We start from the raw sequence: 20,776 nt of genomic DNA on the forward strand, positions 1-20,776 counted from the left end.
TTGATATGTCATTTCGATTTTTTTATTTTAAATGTAAATTTGTTATTTGTCAGTAGACACTATTTTATTTTATTAAAATTAAGTTAAAGTATTATGATATTTTTTACTTAGACTTTAATATCCATTTTGAATGTCAGTAGTGTAATCCGATGTATTGAAATAACGGTTAAGCACTTTACATTTTTTTTTCATTGTGAATATTTATGTCAATAATAATTATAATATTTTGAGGGAGATTAAACTTTATCTTAGTGGATTGGAGATATCTATAATAAGACCAATAAAAATAATGTTATGATATTACATTTATTTAGTATTATTTTATAGATCATTTAATTATTATTATATTTTACACCTAATTAATTGCACTAATTCAATCACAATTCTAGTTAACAATAATTCAATAATTTTAATGTTTTAACCAATGAGCTATCAGAAAAATTTGGAGACGTAAATGGTTTCAACATTGTATTTCCTGTCATTATTCTGTCGATGATGAACATTTTCATGAAGATTGTATACAGACGGAATTAGTACTTATTTGAAATGTGAGACTGACAAGATCAATTAGATATACTTATTTGAAATGTGAGACTGCTTGCATATAAACAGGTAACAAATTATGCCTACACTTAGATATATTTATTTTGCCATGCTCTTTTCAAATGTGAGACTGACAAGATCACTAAAGGCAATAGATGTTTTAGACCCATTAAATTAATTAAAACAAAATTACGTCCCCGTGAAATTCCAAACCATAAGTTAGAACAATTCCTTGCTATAATTTTCTTATAAATTTAATTATTTCAAGAATACACACAATCTCGGTTTTAAAATCCTGTTTAACAAGGTTTCCCAAATATATAAACCTTCAATATTCATTCTACAATACAGGAACGGCTTAGTGCTATAAAATGAAATTGATTGAGATGACTTGAAAAATAATAATAATAAATAAAAACTATAGCGTGTTAACTCGATTTATTTCACTAAGGTTATGAAAGTCATGAAATGGATAGGAATAGTTAAGAAGAATTGACCTGATTATTAACATCGACACAGCAAATGGTTAAAATTTACAGTCAAACTCATACAGCTCGTGTATCAGCTGTCAATCCTCTTCAAGAGCATTTTCTATCCTTTAGGCGGATCAGTTCACATGATCCATAAGTTGCTTGCAGCAGATTCTGAGTTTTCAGCTATCAAGTCCTGAAGATATTCTTTGTACTCAATGGACTTAGATGGCGCTAAATTCTTGTTGACTAAAGCTGGCTAGGTCAGCCTGGGATGCAGTATTTTCTACAGCCAGCCACCACTCCTCATCTTCATCATCAATTGCCTCCTGCTTTAAGATATTTTATTGAATAATATTAAGGGTTATGTAAATGTAATTATGTGGCTGCTTAAGATAAAACAGACACATTAATTCACTGTTACAAAAAGGTAATATTCATCTTAGGTTCTCACAATCGCTTGCAACGGATTTCACCAGCTGAGCTAGTTGACACGTCTCCAATAGTTTCAATTCAAAAATAGCCCTACTTCAATAGTTGAAGACCCGTTTGAAAAAGGTCACATAGTAAAGGATTATCAAAGGTCAAGTTGGGTCAAATTTGTAAGTGACCAGAATCAAATCTGTCCAACTCAAATTGGATTGAATAAAACTATCAGGCTCCATTCTTTACAATCTAAAATGCAATCTAAGCAAAATACCCAACGGAACCAATTGTGATCAGTTCGAGTTCGTTGAATTTCACAACTTAGACTTGATCCTACCTCACCCAATAATTTTCCAACAAAATTCATATTGGAAAACACAATCTGCCACTACGGTCTAAATAATGGGCATAGGCCTCTAGTCTCGTAGTGGAGCAAGATAACAATAACTGACTAGGGAATCCTATGGCCATTGTAATGTAAATGGTAGGGTTTAAATCAAGTTTAGGATTTACTAACCATCGTGCTTAGCTCTGTCCTTGTTTGCCTATTCTCCATATCTTCAACAACTCTTATGGCTTCTCGCCACCAGGAATCGTTAGAGTTGTCCTCAACATCGTCATCATATTGTAGAGAATTTTGTTCTTTGTTATCATAAAGTTCATGTCTCCACTTATTATCTACTAATTGTTCATCATCTAACAACCCAAAGGAGGAATCGATTACATCTGAAGGATTGGAGAACACATGAACTGGGATTGGTCGTGACGGAGACCGGTAACCTGTTTTCATGAATAATGAATTAATAAACATGTTAAAACAGAATAGAGAACTGAGTGTGAAAAGGGTATTCAAGCGCTTCACTGTAAATATATTAACCTCTGCAGTCAGGATCATGACATTTCTGATAGTACACTGCCATTCGTAGATCAACCACATATATCACTGGACCAGAAAATCATCAAATTAGTATGTTCCAATCCTATAATAGAGAACACAGCAAAATTGAAGACAAGGTGCAACCACACTTCTAAAAACAGAAACGAGAAAGAAAAAATCCCTGGCTTCACTACAGTATCATAATCAAAATACAAGGAATATCTACCTAAAAATAAAAATTCATTTGAGAGGATACTTAACATTCAGAGATAGCCAAGCATCCGTTCCAGCCTTTCAGGATAAAAAAACAAAGCACTTTCAGGGGATTTACCATTATTGCTTTTATGTTGTCTGCCAATTCGCTCACAGTATCTATTTTTTGTCATGCTGTAGACCATTAGTCTAAATTCCGATAAAAAATACCAGCTATGAATGTTTCCTGTAATTGCAGAAAAAAAATCAACACAATGAGTAGGGTAATACTGAAATCTCAAGCTTGAAAAGTCCAGGGACAACATGAAACCATGAAAAACATGTTAAAATAATAAAGTCAACATTACAAGCTGACATGTATCACCTAGTATATTCCCGACAGAGGCAACAGATAGTATAAATTTGTCCAGAAATGGGAATGGTGACTTTCCCATGAAGTATGTAGTTGAAAGATCACTTGTGCCAATATCCATTGTAAATTCTCGAAGCATTTGGCATGGAATTTTAACATTACTACTCTCCTGTCAAAGTTAAATAAGTATAATAATTAAGAAATTAAGCGCATGAAAGTTTAAATTTCAAGGAAGCTGTCCAGTTATGGGTATGTGCAGACATGGTAAAAGATTTTGAAGAAATCTACAGATTTAATCATTTAACATGATAACACTTTATAAACAAAGAAAGTAAACTTTTCACCGTTGAAAAATATAACCAAAGAATGAAGCACCGGTATTTCAATGAATTATCTAAATCTATGAATCACCAATATTTCTATTTGTTTCTTGTATCTGATACCGATACTTTTAGATACTTCACCGATATGTATAGGTGAAGTGTCCGCACCTTTAAAGCACCTATATCTAACACAACTGCATGAAACATATAAATATGCATAATATAAAACCATAGAAATATTGTCTCGTGATAAAGAGAAGATGAAACTAGTTGTTTATAAGTTATTTCAACAAAGACATGAGATTAATAGTAAAACTGCCAAAACGGGTAATCCGGCTTAATCCAGTCCGGTTCACCACGGATTGGTCACTTAGTGAGCCAATCCAACCCGACCCACTTATTAGCGAGCTTAAAAAATTCGAATCCGACCCGATCCACTATGGGTTGGTGGGTTAAACGGATTGGCTCAATGATTCATTTAATTATAAATTTTTTTTAAAATAAAAAAAATTATAATTTTTTTTTAATTCAAATCTAAATAAATTTCATCCTAAAATGATGTTAAACTCCAAAAATAATTCAAAATAAATAAAAAATATCATAATAAAAAAAACAAGCACAAAAAACGAACAAATAAGTCTTTAATATTGATAATTTTTGTATCACTTGTTCATTTATAATATTAGAGTCTTAAATAAATAAATCTATAATATTTTTCTCTCTTAAAACATCTTTTTTTCTTATCCCCATCTACAATATAATAAAAAAAATGTTAACTAATAATATTGAAACACAAAATAATAAATAATTAAATGAGTCAACCCAATTCACCACAGGTTCAACCGGCTGAGCCGGTTTTTAAGTAAGCCAGGTTGAAAACTAACCCGCATAAAAAAATTATATTTTTTTTAAACCCAGCCCAACTCAAACCCGTGATGAACCGGGTTGGCTCATGGGTTATAACTCATTTTGAGAGCACTAATTAATAGTACTACTCCCAAGAAGTAATTTATAATGACAATGATTTATAATTTTTCTATTTTAGCAATGTTTAAAAACCTATGCTTTTAATTTAGATTTCAGAATTTCAACTATAAACTTATTATGATTCATGAATTTTTATACATTTTAAAATATGTATATTATTCTATTATTTTTGAAATAATCGTACGGTCCAAACAAACACATCTTTTCGGATACGTGCACATTATCCAAGCATCATATTGGAACAAAAAGAAATAAAATTTGATGCAATAAAAGATTTATAAATTTAAAGCCCAAATCTACCTCTGTATCAAAATGCAGAGTTTTCACACATTCTAAGTCTGTTTTGCAGACCAGATATGTTTGGCAATCAACATCAATATTGCATATCAAGGAAGCCATGAAGATGTCTTCTTCACCCTGTCACTTAACGAAATCAAACAGAAATATAACAAACGAAGAAAAAAATTGCACAAAATGAATAAAAGGCATAATGAAGACATATATACACTGATTTGCTCATGATAATGCATACCGTTGGCTTTCATTGCATTGAATAATATCCTACATCTGTCTTCAGCAGGAAATTGACAACAATACATGTTATTACCCTTTCTACATGGTAAATAAATTCTTTTCATATACCTAATACCCCAATAGGATCTACTAGAAGAATCATGATAATGACCAATTTCTTAAAAGGAGCTCTGTCAGATAATGGCTCTTCGTGTTCCCATTTTAATGATGCAAGAACAAATACTAAAACTAAACATTCAAAATTTCATGTAATTTTCTTCTAGGTGAAACCCTTTCGAAATAACATTATTTTGATGGAATAATTCAAAAAACAAATATTAGTAAGAAAAGTGTCATACCAAGTCCTTGCACTTAAATCGCTTTGTCGGTAGAAGAACTGAACTTTTTCCTGCTTTTGAGGAGAGAACAAGACGGAAACAACGATTCCGAGAATATACTGCAGTATCCACAAAAAGTTGGTCTGCAGATTCCTCGCTGCTAGAATCTTTCCTTACAAACAATTTATCAAAACCTTTATCTTTCGCCCTTGCTTTTTGAACTCTTGAGCATATCTACTAAAATGCAATCGAAGTGGCAATGGTCGATAGTGGATAGTGGATACTGGATGCTATACAAAATAAATATCATAGAGCATTGCATAACTACTATAAACTTTCCCTTTCACCAACTAAGAAAAACATTTTCATAAAAAGTGTTAAATATATTGCCTTTCATGTTAATTAAGGAAATATAGTATCGATCTTAATTATGTTATTTTTACATATTCATTTGTTAATTATGTTATTTTTACATATTCATTTGTATTTGTGCTTAGCCTCCTTCTCATTATTATAAATGCATGATCCTATGTGTATTTTCCACACAAGGAAGATTAATCATATATCTAGGTTTACTATATTCAATATGGTATCTAGAGAAAGTTTTTTATAGTCAATATTTGAATTTTGAATTCATTGAAGAGGATTCTCTTGGTTCTTGTCATAGAATACAGGTTCTTATTATAGTAAAACTAGGTATATGATTAATCTTCCTTGTGTCTAAAACACACATAGGGTAATATATTTATAATGAAAATTGATACATGTATATATGACAACCAAACATAAATATGGTAAATAGAAGATATTGTTAAAAACAATATCTACCAATATCAAACAATAGCAAAAGTTTGTTTCCCTAATTAACATAAAATGTAATATATCTAACACTTATCAAGGAATAAAATTTTTGTGGCAAATCTTCATTGAGTATTCAATATGTTAGATTGTGGCATCTTCATCTTTGTCTTATTTCAGCGTTCTTCTCTGGTTTTATATGTTTATGCTACGAGAGGAATTAAATTCAGAAACGATCATACTTGTTCCTAAATAGGATCATATCATTTGGGCAACGATCAACTGCATTGTGGTCGCCTCTTTCTCCTCTTTTGGGATCTATGTTTGTTCCCTTAATTGGAGAACCTTGGAATTTTAGGGTTTTTCTTTCTACATTACTACTTCCGCTGCCTCTTTTGATAGTGCAAGTCAACCTATTCTTTCAAATGAATTTCTAAAATGGTATGAAGATCATCAAAACTCTAGTTCTGCTACTTCTGTTGCACGCATATCTTTTGTTGGCCTAACTCAACCTTCTTCTCTTGGACCTTAGGTTCTCGACTCAGGTGCCACAAATCTCCAAACAAATTTCCTACGGTTACAATGGTTGATGGGTCTAGGGTCTTATATCCCATGGTGTTGGTACTATAAATCTTTTTCCATCTGTAACCATTATCATGTTCTTTATGTCTCTAGGTCCCACTTTAAATTAGTCGTCTAATTTAGGTTTTCAGTATTTTATTACTTTTATTGATGATTATTACAGATGCACTTGGTTGTTTTTAATGAAAAATCATTCTAACTTATTTTCTATATTTCAATCCTTTTATAATAAAATTAAAACTCAATTTGAGATTTCCATTCAAACTTTGCAAAGTGATAATGGTCGAGAATACGTTTCTTATTCTTTTAAACATTTTATGGCTTCTCATGACATTCTAAATCGAATTTCATGTGCTTATAGACCTCAATAAAATGGGATGGCCAAGTGCAAGAATATACATCTTATTGAAACCACTTGCACACTTTTAATTCATGGTAAGATTTCTCAACATTTTTGAGATGATGCTATTCTTATTGCATGTTATCTTATTAACCGCATGTCATCTTCAGTTTTAACTAACAAAATTTCTCATTCTATTTTATTTCCTCATGCACCTTTACATCCCTTACCTATTAAAGTTTTTGAGTCTGCATGTTTTGTTTATAATTTTAGTTCTGGACTAGATAAGTTATCTCCTAGATCACACAAATGTGTTTTTTTTAGGATTTATTTGATCACAAAAAGAATTTAAGTATTTCTTTCCTTCTCTTAACCACTATTTTATTTCCTAGATGTCAAGTTTAATGAGTCTTCTTTTTACTTTAAGGGTCCTTCTTGTTCTTATGTATCTCCGTCTACTATAGTTACTATTCCTAATGTTTGGGATCCTCCAATCGTGCATAGTTCACCGTTAGATTATCCTCCTCTTCCACCATTTCAGATTTACTATATTCAATAAAAAGTAATTAATAATGAACAATTCATAATTTTACTGAATCTAAAATAATAGAAAGAAAACCATCCTAATCCAAAATTTATGTCTGGCTAAGGTTGAAAATAATGAAAATACTCGGACTTACTTCTGAAACAAATGCACCTGCGTGAGAGTTGTTCTTAAATGCAGCCTTTGGTATACAAACTAATACATGACGAGAAAACTTCTCTGCAAATGAAAATACTGAGATAAGGGTCATTCCTAACATGGGAAAAATCATAAGTCACAGTAGAAGCACTTAACAATAGTTTTACTTGTAAAAATTAACAAATAAAGAAAAACTACTGTAAAACGATGTTGGAATTAACAATATGTTTTAATATATGAAAATTTATTTTTGTATCTTGGATTATGTTTTAGTAGTAGTTTCTCTATATTTCCCATTATCTCTTAGAATTTGTTGTTTTTTCTTTATCCCGTGATATGTATCCTTAACTGGTTAGGATAATAAGTGCTTCAGGTGTCCATTGATTCAAAGATGAAGTCCTTAGCACTTGGCACAAAGTCTTGAGGACTGAATCCTCCAACCAAAGCATTCCAGTGAAAATTAGAAAAGACAAACAATCTTTATATTCACTACTCCCAATGTTTTGGTCAACAAACGGCACCAATGATAGCTGCCATATAATTTGAACAAGTCAACACTGATCCCTAAGTGCAAATCAATGTGCCAATGCTACTGTTAATATACATGGATTAGCCACAAATTCTTCGGTAAATTATATTTGGCAGAAAAAAGAGAAAATTGTACACAGATGGAAGGCATAAGAAAGCTAAGGGATCAAGAATTCATGTAAGCAAACAGAAAAAGCTCATCAAAGATATAGGCTACACACATAACAGTAATAGACCTGGAGAAAATCCATACCTTCAGTTGAAGAATCAAGTTCTAAAACCCAATCGTGGTCTCCTTGGATTGCATATTTTTCATGTAAGGCTTCGAAAACCATTGATATCAAGAGATCAACCATTTCCTCTCCATTCTTTTCTTTGTTGACTTTCTTATTAAACTCCAAATCAAAATAAAGGTGACATGGTAAACCCTGGAAGCAAAAAGGAAACATTACGACCGGAAAAAACAAATAAGCACATAGTTTAGAGACAATGCAACCACAACCTCGTTTTGCAAGTTATATAGTGAATATAAAAAACACGAGATTATTACCTCTTGAATAACTTCATAATGATGTCGAAATTTGGGATTCATATTCTTGTACCTGAGTGTATGGTCATCCGCAATTATATGGTCTCAAGGATATTACTAATTAGTTGCAAATAATGAATCATATGAGAAAGAAATGGGAAGTAAACCTTCGCCAGAATTCTGTATAAGTAGACACGAGGAACCTTCTTTGGCCATTAAAGTGGTCTTGATAGCTGAAAACATGAACATCTGTTTGCCCTTTGGAAAACTTCATTGCTTCATCCTGCCTAGGGAATGTCATCCAAACTTCCTTTCTATTCAAACACAAAGCAGGATTAATTCATATTCCGCATCATACATAAAGTAAAAGAATAGTAAATCAGTAAACATATGGAAACCGTAACGGGAATAACCAACATGCACCATCTAACAAACCAATACCTTACGTTCAATGTCTTTTTCTGAGAGAGATCAGGACATATCTCTCGTAATAATCGCCATAACATACGTGTTGGCCTTTTGGGAGGCACACCATGAGGAGATCCATAAAATACTATTGGAGAGAATTGCTTCCCAGGACCAATACTTTGTGCTTTTTTGGCTACTGCTGATTTAAGCTGAAATTGAAATGCAAAGGATTTTAATTTTCATGGAAGGATAGTGTATGAGCCAAGTTGCACATATATATGTAGAAATACAACAACATTCCAAAAACGGCTTGGGTAGAAGAGGAAGCAATCTAATGTACAAAAATAAATAAAAAAGTAAGCATCCTCTGTTTTCATTTCCAAAAGTTTGTATGTATAGCAAACAGTTAAACTTATAAACTTTCAAAGACATAGCAAAGTGAAAATAAGATAGTATAATTATAACTGAAAGTGAAAACAGGAAACATGCTCTCAAACCAAACACTCACCAATTAAACTGAAAGATACATCAAATCCCATGACATTTTAACTCCACTAATCCAATAAGTTATAACAAGCAAGCTAAAGTTACCTAGCTACTTAAAGTAAACAAAACGTTTAAAGGCAGTTGTGATTTTGTTGGAGTCCAGTGTGAAATGGAGTTCCACATTAGGTGAAAATAAGCAAGAAGAGCAACATATAAGGAGAAATTTCAGAAAAAACCTATTGGCTTAAAAATTTGGGTTGAAGGTGGTGTCTTAGTTCCTTATATGAGTTCCTTGACGAATTATGTGTTCCAAATTTCCCTATTGGTCTTGATGACTAGCTCAGATAACTACCGACATGGATTGGGTGAAAAAAACTTAGACAGAGCTCCTCGTGCACCTTTTAGAATTGTTCTTCAATCAGAATTGAAGTTTTAATTCCTAATCTATATTGACATTTCATGAACCTTTATGACACTGATCAATAAAAAGAAACTCTAATTTGATTAGAAACAGCATCATAAGCTTTATCTAAATTTAGTCCTTTACTAACAGCAGAAACTACATTACTTTCTCCATGGAAGATTCAATGTTGGTTTTTCTGATGCGTGATAAGGGGGTTTTCAGTTCTTCTCCGACCGATCCTGGACCCGGAGATTCCGAACTCCCTTGCTCCAATCTTCTTCTGCTTCGTTTCCTTTCCCTCGTAGCAGATTCTGAGGCAACAACACAATTCATTTTGTTATTTATTTTTTTAATTTCACACAAAACAGTAAGAAATTGGAACTTCATTGCTTCTTAGGGGTTTGGCAGAGAGAGAGAAAAGAGAAAAATTAATGAACATACTCGGTGGTGTTAAACCACACTTGAAGCACGCGAACAAGCGATCAACGTCGCTCATGTTGTTGCTGATTGTGGTGGTTGATGCTGATATTTTCGTTTTGTTTTTCTTTCTCTGTAATTTTTCACTTTTCAGCGGGAATTTGAATTTCGCAGAGAAAACAAAATAGAGGGTTTTGACCGGATCGGGTCTTTTCGGCCTAGGTGGATCGGGTCTTTTCGGCCTAGATAGTTCGGGTTAGTCCAACCAAAACGGACTTTCTCTTCATGCACCCCTATAATAATGATAATAATAATAAAAATAAGGAAGAAAGAGATATTTTGGTGTTTATGATATTAGTATAGAGTGCCAGAAAAAAAAAGTCCCAAAAAGTTGTACTGGATAAGTATAATTAGGCTAAATTTCTTGTTTGAACTGGACGATAGGAGATTCCGTTTTGCACATCACGATTTTCCTCTGCAACTCCGAAATTTGAAAATCTTAAGTTTGTTCTTGTTGTATTAAATGACAGAAAATATATTAAAATCAATATATATATATATATATATTGAATTTTAACTTGTAATATTCTATAATTTGAATGAAAACATTGTTAGAGACACAATATAGAGTGTATGAAATAGGAAGAAAGGAAAATAATAGTATTTAAAGAATAATAATTGGTGGCATTATTTTAAACATATGATTAACTTTTTTTATTATTTTTTTCCTTATTATTTTATAGGTAGCAAAATAATAATTTTGTAATCCAAAATATTAAAATTTTAAAATATAATTAAAGACAAGAACATAAACATACACTTAGTTCTATTTATATATTGCATAGGTACATAAATTACGAAATACATAAGTTAAGCAATGGTTGGAATCTCAACTATTTTTTCAAAACTGGAAAAAGAAAATTTTTGACTATTTTATTACTTTTTATGTTAACTACTTCGAAACATTTTTACTTAAAATGATTCATGATTGATTAGTAACAAAAAAAAACATTTACTTCTAAAAATTAAACTTGATAAATTTGAAACTTTATACGATTTTATACATCAATCACCACATGATCTCATAATACTCCTCTTAGAAATTTATGACAAATATTTCTTGAGGTGAAACATGGGTGGTGAATAATTCTGGTTATGGAGAAACAGGTAATACATATGAAGGAGTTAAAAAGTAAAGTCGAGATGCATCTGAACTTCTCCTTTGTTGACGAGAGCTTGAAGCCCTTCTTGATGACCCAGATGACACTCTTCTTGCATTTTGCAGTTTTATTTTGATACTGATCAAACAATATAGAGAATGAATCAATTAATAACATATACACTCAATGATCATGAGTTAAAGTTTTGAAACGCTACTCACTTTTGATGAACATCAACATATTGATCAGTTTCATCCAATATATCTTCCTTGAATGATGAAAAGAACAAAAATATCAGCAATCTAAGAATACCAGAGAAAGAAAATCGCTAACTATTGTTGCTGCTATTGAATTGCAAACCAAATTTCTAAGGAGTATCGATCATAGTGAGTAACATTAACCTGAAGTAACTCTTCCATAACATCTTCCAATGTGATTATCCCAATCACTTCCTCATCTGTTGTTGGAAAAGACTCCACATTCTCAAAGGATGAACTTGCATCAGGTTGTTCTGATATTCTTTGTGGAAGACCTGCGTCACCCTCACGATTCATGGCGCTCTTCAGGGTTGCACTGTAATATTCTGTTTCTTGTGAATGCCAATCTGATGCATCAGTTGAGATGCGACTATAATCTCCTGGTTCACATGAAGATCCAAGTCCTATAAAATTCACAGCTACAAGGTTAGATGCTTGCAAGAACCAACTATGTGATACTAGTTAAATGTCTGTGTTGATCGAAATGTCTAGTGACTTCACTGGTGTCTGTGATATAATGCAGATAAAACTTTAAGATACATTAGCAAATTGAATGTTGAGTATCAAATGACTTTTAATTTTGGAGGGATGAACATTAGCAAAAAAAATACTTTACAAGGACTAATTTAGAACAGCCAAAAAACAATAGTTTTAAATTTTACAAGGATAAACAAGGAAATTTTTTTATGTAATCAAAATCAAAACTTGGTCATTGGTATAATCAGACCTGGAGTTTTTCCCTCTTTCTCAGTTGCAGCAGTTCTGATATTTTTTTCACACTTGAGGACAACAGCCATGTGGCTTTGACCATTCTTGAATTGATTCAGAATATCATACAATGGCCAATCTTCAGCAACTCTGATAACCAAAGTGGAACATTATAAGCTCTACACAGATAATAACAGATTAATCCATTAGTGGAACATTCTGAACATATGAACTTTATGTTGGCTAGTTATGCTGTTTTTTCCTTTATTTTTTTCATCTTTGCCTTTGCCTTCACCTTCATCATCATAAGCATTGTCATCTTCCTATGATAAATATATGTCATTCAAAGCTTCCTTTTATATCATCAGCAAAACAGGGAAAGGAGTTTCATACCTAGGAACTCTCCTGATAGTCAGATATTTAATTGGTGTTTCATCTTCAGGACGACAGAAGATTAAATTCCTGACCTAGTCAAGGTTGAACAGACATATCAGAATAAAATGTCTGTTTTGTGGAGTTGAGTTAGACTTAAAATCCATATCTTAATATTAATATCTTAATATTAATCAGTAAAAGTGGTACTTAGAAAATGATCATAGTATAAGTTGCTATAAACTTGAACATATCAAACTAATACATTACCAATATGATACCAACAATATTTGTCTGTTTTCCAGAGTAGATTGGTATGCGGCTATGACCTTTGCTCATTATTAAGCCCATAGTATGCCTAAAGAGTAGAAAAATTAAGTTCAGGTAAGGTAATGCTTAAACATCAAAGAAAGACATGAGGGACATACATGTCAAGTTTGGAGTTTATGTCAAGAGAAAATGTTTCACTTAAAGGTGTCATAGCATCTTTAGCAGTCTTCTGTGTTAAGTCCAAAGCTCCAGCAATTATTTTAGTTTCATGAAGTGTCAATTCTCCACCTTTCCCTGCCTGATAGTGAACTTAAGCATATAAAAGAAATGCTATCATAGTTCTATAGCAAATAAAATAAGCTAACCTCATCTGCATGTAAATGGACTAAAGTCTTCAACTCTGCTCGTCCTAAAAGTGCACTATGCCCCTTGCCAAGAAGCCAATCCAATAACTACCATGGCAGGATTTGCCAACATATAAATAAAAGAAAATTAAAGTATTAGAAGCTAACATTTAGGCTTATATTGTTTATCTTATTGATTTGTTACTAGTGAAATCTGTTTTTTTTTTTGGAGTTGCATTCGTTGAATATTTCGTTGGAGTGATTTGGTTTTTGTGAATGTAATTAATGTGAGATATTAAAATAAAAAGTGATATAATTTGCATTACTAATTGAAGAGTAAAAAGGTATAAACTGAATGGTTATTGTTACATATTGCTTTGGTACATTCAATAGTCTCATATTACTTAAAAATGAAGATTAAGGACAATTTAAATACACTCTCCTCCAATCTTCCGAAATATCTTTTAAGAACAAAATTGTGAAATAGTTTCATATTTCACAACAGATAATATCTCAGATGTGTTGATTGCTCTAACGATATTATCTCAACAGATTTGAGGTTGAAACATTGACGCTAAGACGAATTTAGATAACAAGTTGAAAACCCTTATCTACTTCACATCTATAATTTATTGGAATACATTGAGTCAGTAATTCACTGCAGATTTGTTTCACATCTTAAAAAGGCTGTCCTAGTTCATTGCAGATACTAAATTTCTGATAACTTTTCTTATTTGGGTAAAGATAAGAGTACCTTACTAAGTGGATATGCAATTGGGAAGAAAATCAGCATAAGAACTCGAACAAAGGGAGACAATGCTGCTCCAACACTTAAACCATATCGAGAACACAAGGCTTGAGGGATAATCTGAGATCAGACTCTTGGATGAGAAAGTAAAATAGTGATACAAATGTATGTATGTAAGTAACTAAATATATTAACAGTAAAGATAATTTTTCTGTACCTCTGCAGTGATAGCCAACATGGTGGCAGACATCAATACTGAAATCCACTCAGGGAACATTTTCTCCATAAAAACAGAAACCCCCTTCAATAACAAAATTTTTGTTCAGTGGTGCCAAACCATAAGCATGATAGGTATTGAATCTCAGTAGGGCATATATATTTAAAGTATGTTTGGATTTGGAATAATATATGGATACACAGATAAAGTTCTGGTTTTCATTTAGTAATCAGTATGCAGAAGCTTACTTTAAATCAGAAGAAGGTTCTTGAAATGATCTGATTAACATACCTCCAGTGCCAGTGATTTAGCTATAAGGAGGGTGCATAAAAGTAAATGCTCATTCTTAACAACTGACATAATCTTTGCTGCAGATAAAGAAACGTTTTCATCACTTAACAAGATGAAGCAGTAAATAGTTGAGTTTCATACCCCAAATTTCTTGTATTTCTTTTGCTAAATTTGTATACCAAAATGAACATGGCTAAGTCTTTTATTTTCTTGAGTGTTAAGGTACTCTTAAATGAAGAAAATTACCCTAAACAAAAAGCAATGAACTACCTGCATTTTTCTGAATTTGAGGCTTCCCAGCTTTAACAAGAACCTCAAGATCAACTTGGCTGAAAGACAAGAGTCCTAGAGCAAGACCAGATGTGATAGCAGCAAATAACACAAAAGCCCAACAAGTGCTAAGTAAAACCCAAAAGTGAGATCCACAACAAGGTGCCTTTTCCTCAAAATATGAACTCATTTTTTCTTTGGATGGGAGAAGACAAACAATTACAAGAATTGCAACATGGCATGTAAGAAAGCAGAATATAAGCAAAAACCAGGATGCCATTGCCTGCAGATGCTTAAATATAAAAATGGAGTATCCCACCATTAGGATCAAAGGTCCCAAATAATGAATTCCCAACTCTTGGGAGAGTTGTAAGAGGCAAAGTTAAGCAATTGACAGAAAAATTAAGTTGATAGGTGTATACTATTTTTTTGTTTTTAAATTTTACACAGGTTTCTACGTGATACTCATTTGTTTATAATCAATTTCACACGTAAAAGTGCTGTCCAATTGAGAAAATTAATATATATATATATATTTCAAAGTTTTGGCAGTACTAAGTTGAAGTGTCGTTTTGAAAAGATGTGATAAAAAAATTGTAACTTGAGTAGGATTTTGAAGAGTGGTCCAATAGTTAATTCACTGTAATATAAAGACTCAAAGTTGATGTTGAAGGTAGCATGTTCTTTCAGCAGGTATTGGTTATATATGGAGTTTACATGCCCCATAAATAAACTAAATGGGTTATTCCCTTGAACTTTGTACATAGGACTACTTTTATTTATGTTTAGAAAATAAAACTTTTATTAAATAATTTTATACATTTTCTGTTTACTAAAATTAATACTTTTTAAGATTATTAGTCTAAATAATAAAAAATCATAATAAAGAAAATCTTAAATCTAATTCTCACTAAAAACAATTGTATAACGAGGTTTAATTTTAGAAATAAATGAGAAGATGATGATACTTGTTTTTTTTTTTTCTGATAATCAAAATAAATTAAATAAAGAACAAATTATAATTGTGTGGATAAAAGAATTCAATTGGAATGAAGTAAAGAACATATAAATTGATTAGTTAAGCTAATTAAAAAAATATTAAAAATTGGAAATATCGAAGAAATAATTTAAGTTTGACCAAATTATCTTTATACTTATTTTTACGAACATTTATTTATTTTGAACGTAAACCTGAACCTAAAACATTAAGAATACATTATCAAATGAAATTGATAAAATAAAAATATAACAAAAATGTTTGAAGAAAGAATAGAAATTCAAACTTAAAATTTAAAACTAGTGTGCATCCAACTTGGTCTGGTGTACTACCAGTTGGTCACTTAATGAATCAACTTAACACAATTTATTTGTTAGCGAGTCAAAAAGATTTGAATCTCATTCAGACTATGACGGGTTAGTCAATTAAATGGCTGACTCACTTAATTACTAACTTTTTTTTTCTGAAACAAATAACATTTTTTTCTAATTTAAATTTAAATAAATTTCAATCCAAAATAATGTTAAACTCTATAAAAAATTCAAAATAAAAAAATACAATACAATCCAAAATCATTTTAAACATCAAATACAATCAAAAAATAAGCACAAAAAAAAACAAATAAATATATAATATTAATTTACTTATTATCCATCTATAAGATTAAAGTCTTGAAAGGATAAATTCACAATATTTTGCTCTCTTAAAGCATTTGTTTCTTTATCCTCATGTACAATACAATAAAAAAGAATATTAACTAATAATATTGAAATACAAAAATAATAATTAAATGGATTAGCAAGCAAACTCAGCTCACCACGTGTTGAACCCGGATAAATCGGACTCAAAATTAACCTATATTGAAATTTTAAAAATTTTCAACCCAACCTAGCCTGAACCCGTGATGGGTTAGGTTGGCTTACAGATTGTAAGAACCTATAAAATATAGTAATAGAGTAGATAAGTGTATTAAAATAATGAAAAGAGCATTTTTACTTAAAAATATGACTTTATAAAATAATTGAACTTCATAAAGCTCGGTTCATTATCTTAAACACTTCATCTCTCTAAAACTCTACTCTCTACTCTTTCTCTGCATTCTCTCTAGAATATCTCTCTACTGAGTTGTCGGATTGACGATCAAGGGGTGCCCAGACGTTCACGGCGTAGAGGGCTACACAACTGACCGATCAATTTCTGAATTTTAGCGAGTAAGTTGTTCTTCCTCTTTCTCCGTTGTTCTTGAACTTCAATCATGCAATTTCTGCTGGTTGCATGTGTCTTGTAGCGTTCTTCTTCAATTCTCTGTTCAATTCTAGCTCTAAGAGCTGTTTCTATCACCAATTGGTGGTTTGTAAGGTTTTATGGAGTTTCTTGCTGTGTAAGGTGTTGTTGAGGTGTTTCGGTGAGCTGGGCTGTGATCTTTGAGGTAAGGGGAGCTAGAATACTTCTTTATAATGAGTTATATGTTATGTGTGTATACAAAATTATGCATTAATTCTACTGTTTGGGTTACCTTTTTAGTTTTAAGTGTATGGAATGGTATGTACTGTAATGTTCATCTGTGAACTGAGGCTTGTGAACTATTGTAGATGTGATGTGTAACTGTAATTGAGTATGTTAGATGATCGTAATATGTTGTGATAGTTGTTATGTGGAAAGTTAAGTGAATTGGTAGTGTTTTAAGTCAAATTAAAGGAAGTGAGGTAGTGAATTTGAGAATTAGAGGTAAAGGGATCATTTGGTCTTCAAGGAGTCATTTAAATGGTCAAAAACGTGTGCAAAGTGGTAGAATTGAAATTGGGTCTTTAAGTTGAGGAATTGAATGTTTTAGAGTAATAATTAGTTCATAATCACTTTAGATTGGTGGTAGGCATGTTTAGAATCATTTAGAAAAGTTTAATTAGGTATATAATACAATCTAGGAGTGTTAGAAGTTGGGAAAAATAGTTAGAATTAGTATTTTGTGGTTGAGTTGAATAAATCTGCAGAATGAAATTCTGCAGATTATGCAGACTTGCTGTGCGAATAGTTTCGCATAGCGAGTCGTTATGGCGAGATGTTCTCTGCCAAGAGAATTCGCACAGCGAGTTGGTGCACTGTGTGAGTGACTGGAGAGTGTTGCTCTATGTCTGCTGATTCGCATAGCGAATCTAGTCGTTGTGCGATTGATAATGGTCTCGAATCAATGCTAGATTAATTCGAAGGGCGATTTTGTGTGCACATCGAGGGGTTTAGGGGTGTGGTCTCTATTTATTCTCTCGCATAGTGACCCGTGTGCGCTATGCGAGATGCTTGAGGTCTGGTACCTCATCGAGTTAATTCACATAGCGAAAGGTGTCGTTGTGCGAGTAACTCCTGTCTCGCCTTGCAAATAGGGTGCATTGTGCAAATCATCTGAGTCTAATGTACTCTTTAGTTCTTTATCTTGGTTTGGTTTTAGTGCAATGTTGTTTGAGTTGTAAAGTATAATTGGTGTATATTGTTAAAGTAAAAGTGTATGAATACAAGAATTATGAATGGTGTTTAAAGTAAAGTATGGTTAATGTACGTAATTCCATGATTCTCAAGGAGAGGATACATGGTGGTGCCCTATGTTGTGATTCAAAGTGAAATCTCTTGTTGAGATTCAAGTAAGTTTAAAATGAATGCAGGAGCTTAGTCTTGGGGGTTATCCTGAAACTACAATGGTGTTTCATTCTCAAGTAGAGATGATTGATTCATGTCGTGAGGAGTAGTAGGAGGTCCTAGTCTTGGGTGCTTCTAGTATGACCCAAGGTGAGTGATAACGGACTAACCTCGTGAGTGTGGTAGGGTGAAACCCATTGGCAATGGCTTTGTAAAGCAGTAGAAGCCACCACGAGTGCACGACCCGCCGTAGCTCGACAATCATTCTAAGTCCGGATGAGTCAAGTTTAAAGTATAACATGTTATGATGTGTGATCAAGTTTACTTGAATTAAACATGTATGTGTGTTATTGTAATAAGTATGATCTTTCTATATCTAGCTCACCCTTCTGCTTGTGTTTATATGTTGTTCGTGTGATGTTTTGTTTTGCAATGATCATCCATCTGGATGTGAGCAAGTAGATGAGGTGCCTTTGGAGCAGGTCTTGGAGGGTGATGACTCAGCTGTATAGTCTAGTCAGTCTATATATTTTGTTCTGTGTAGTTTTGAAATACTCTATTGTATATAAAGTTTAAATTTTATAGCCATTTTTGGATGACTGTAAGCTTAACTCTTTATCTGCAAGTCTTAACTGTTCTATTATATTATGTGGACTACTCTTTTATATAGTTTATACTATATATTTTGGGGATGTTACACAGATTCTAACCCGTTTTTACAATACTACTTTAAACATAATTTACATAACTATTAAAAAAATAGTTTATAACATCTTATTTAATAATATAAACTAGTAAATAAAATATTATATAACTAATAAACATATACATGGATAAATAAAATATATGACTAATGTATTATAGTCATCTTATAAGATATACAGAAAAAAGTAATGTATATATAACCCTAAAAGATGCTAGACATATAACTAAAGAGTATACAAGAATTTTCAAAAGATTCACAAAACTAAAACAACAAGTCATATATCTATATCACAACACCAACGTCTTCTTCTAGATATGTCTCCAAACTTGTATTTTCATATGCTCAGATCATTTAGGTGATCATTGTAAAAAAAAGGAATTCTAAAAACACATGATCCGATAATAAAAATATAGGGTAAGATAACATATCAAAAGATTTACCAAATAATAGATAAACAATTCATAATCATACTACAAAATTTACATGGATTATAAAGTACAAGCCACAAAGATAAAAACTCTTCTAGACTCAGTCATATAAAAGGCATTAATGTTGGATAGCTTGGAAATCATGCAGTGATACACTTTCTCCTAACAAGGTTAATCCTTTATTGTCATAAGAGCTACATTGTTCTTTAGACTACGATATCTTACGACTCTCACCTTCTAATCCATTTCTCCTCTATATGAGTATGAATGATTAATAGAGTCTCACGATAACTGATAATGTTGAATTTTACCTATATTTCTTTTATGAATAAAGAAACAAAATCAACTCTTTCTTAGCTTTCTACCTTCTTTATGCCTCAATTTGTGGTGTTTCTAAGTAGATACATATTGAGTTGTATTGATTTAATTTCATCATTAATCTCCACTTTTTACTATGTTTAGATCATTCACATGAAGCTTGTATGTCAATCCAAAAAAGTCAAAGAACCATAGAAGCAAGAAGAAGTGTGAAAAGAAGAACATTGAACATCAATGTTGTGGCTGGGGTGCAGCTGGCGTGCAGCTGAGTCCCATTCATCCTGGCTTGTTGTAGCTGAGGTGCAGCTGGCGCGCAGCTGAGCGCCAACTCTCTAGAATGTTGCCGCTGAGGTGCAGCTGGCGTGCAGCTGAGCGCTCTGTTACTGGAATGTTGCCGCTGGGGTGCAACTGAGTGGTGACAATGCTGATATGGCAAATTTGATTTATTTAGGGCTGAAACTCGAAGGGATTTGGATCTTTTGGTGCCCAAACACGATTTCTCTCATTTGGAGCTCTTGGAGGCAAGCTAGGAGCTGTGGGAACAGTCCTTCTTCACCCTTGGGTCTTCTTCCTTCTTCCATTTCCACCATTGTTGTAAGCTCAAACTCTCCATTCATGGAGAGCTAGTTTCATTGTTGTTGGGGGATTGATGTAGCCACTGAACTCTTATGTAAACTACTGTGCTTTGAATGAATATATGCCTCTTTGATTGATTGTTAGTGTTTAATTTCTTTTCTTAATGCTTGTTATGAAGTTGCTACTCATGGCATGATTTTAGAATTTGCTTGATATTGGGAAATGTTGGGTAAATCTGGACTTGGATTAAACACCTAAAGGAAATAGTATT

The 20,776-nt window shown here is 32.2% G+C and overlaps 2 protein-coding genes across 3 annotated transcripts; both read right to left on the bottom strand.

The window, feature by feature from the left end:
- Positions 1-900: 900 nt before the first annotated feature.
- Positions 901-10,356, bottom strand: LOC108344820 (uncharacterized). 2 transcript variants are annotated; one of them, XM_052866681.1, is made up of 14 exons: positions 10,240-10,356; positions 9,964-10,109; positions 8,943-9,118; positions 8,669-8,815; positions 8,523-8,574; positions 8,226-8,400; positions 7,443-7,525; positions 5,064-5,276; positions 4,492-4,608; positions 2,894-3,050; positions 2,648-2,755; positions 2,317-2,382; positions 1,957-2,219; positions 901-1,345 (listed from the first exon to the last, which is right to left on the bottom strand). In XM_052866681.1, the coding sequence occupies exons 1-14, from the start codon at positions 10,292-10,294 to the stop codon at positions 1,238-1,240; spliced, it is 1,866 nt and encodes a 621-aa protein (XP_052722641.1). In that variant the 5' UTR covers positions 10,295-10,356; the 3' UTR covers positions 901-1,237. The 2 variants fall into 2 exon arrangements, with proteins under 2 accessions (XP_052722641.1, XP_017438812.1); XM_017583323.2 differs by having other exon boundaries at positions 902-1,342.
- A 936-nt stretch (positions 10,357-11,292) lies between these two features.
- Positions 11,293-15,132, bottom strand: LOC108344185 (DUF21 domain-containing protein At2g14520-like). The gene is made up of 12 exons (XM_052867887.1): positions 14,853-15,132; positions 14,583-14,659; positions 14,292-14,375; positions 14,081-14,194; positions 13,348-13,434; positions 13,141-13,280; positions 12,983-13,070; positions 12,734-12,807; positions 12,360-12,490; positions 11,777-12,036; positions 11,597-11,643; positions 11,293-11,513 (listed from the first exon to the last, which is right to left on the bottom strand). The coding sequence occupies exons 1-12, from the start codon at positions 15,130-15,132 to the stop codon at positions 11,369-11,371; spliced, it is 1,527 nt and encodes a 508-aa protein (XP_052723847.1). The 3' UTR covers positions 11,293-11,368.
- Positions 15,133-20,776: the final 5,644 nt, after the last annotated feature.

Source organism: Vigna angularis, chromosome 8, assembly GCF_016808095.1.
Source record: "Vigna angularis cultivar LongXiaoDou No.4 chromosome 8, ASM1680809v1, whole genome shotgun sequence".
Classification (NCBI taxonomy): domain Eukaryota; kingdom Viridiplantae; phylum Streptophyta; class Magnoliopsida; order Fabales; family Fabaceae; genus Vigna; species Vigna angularis.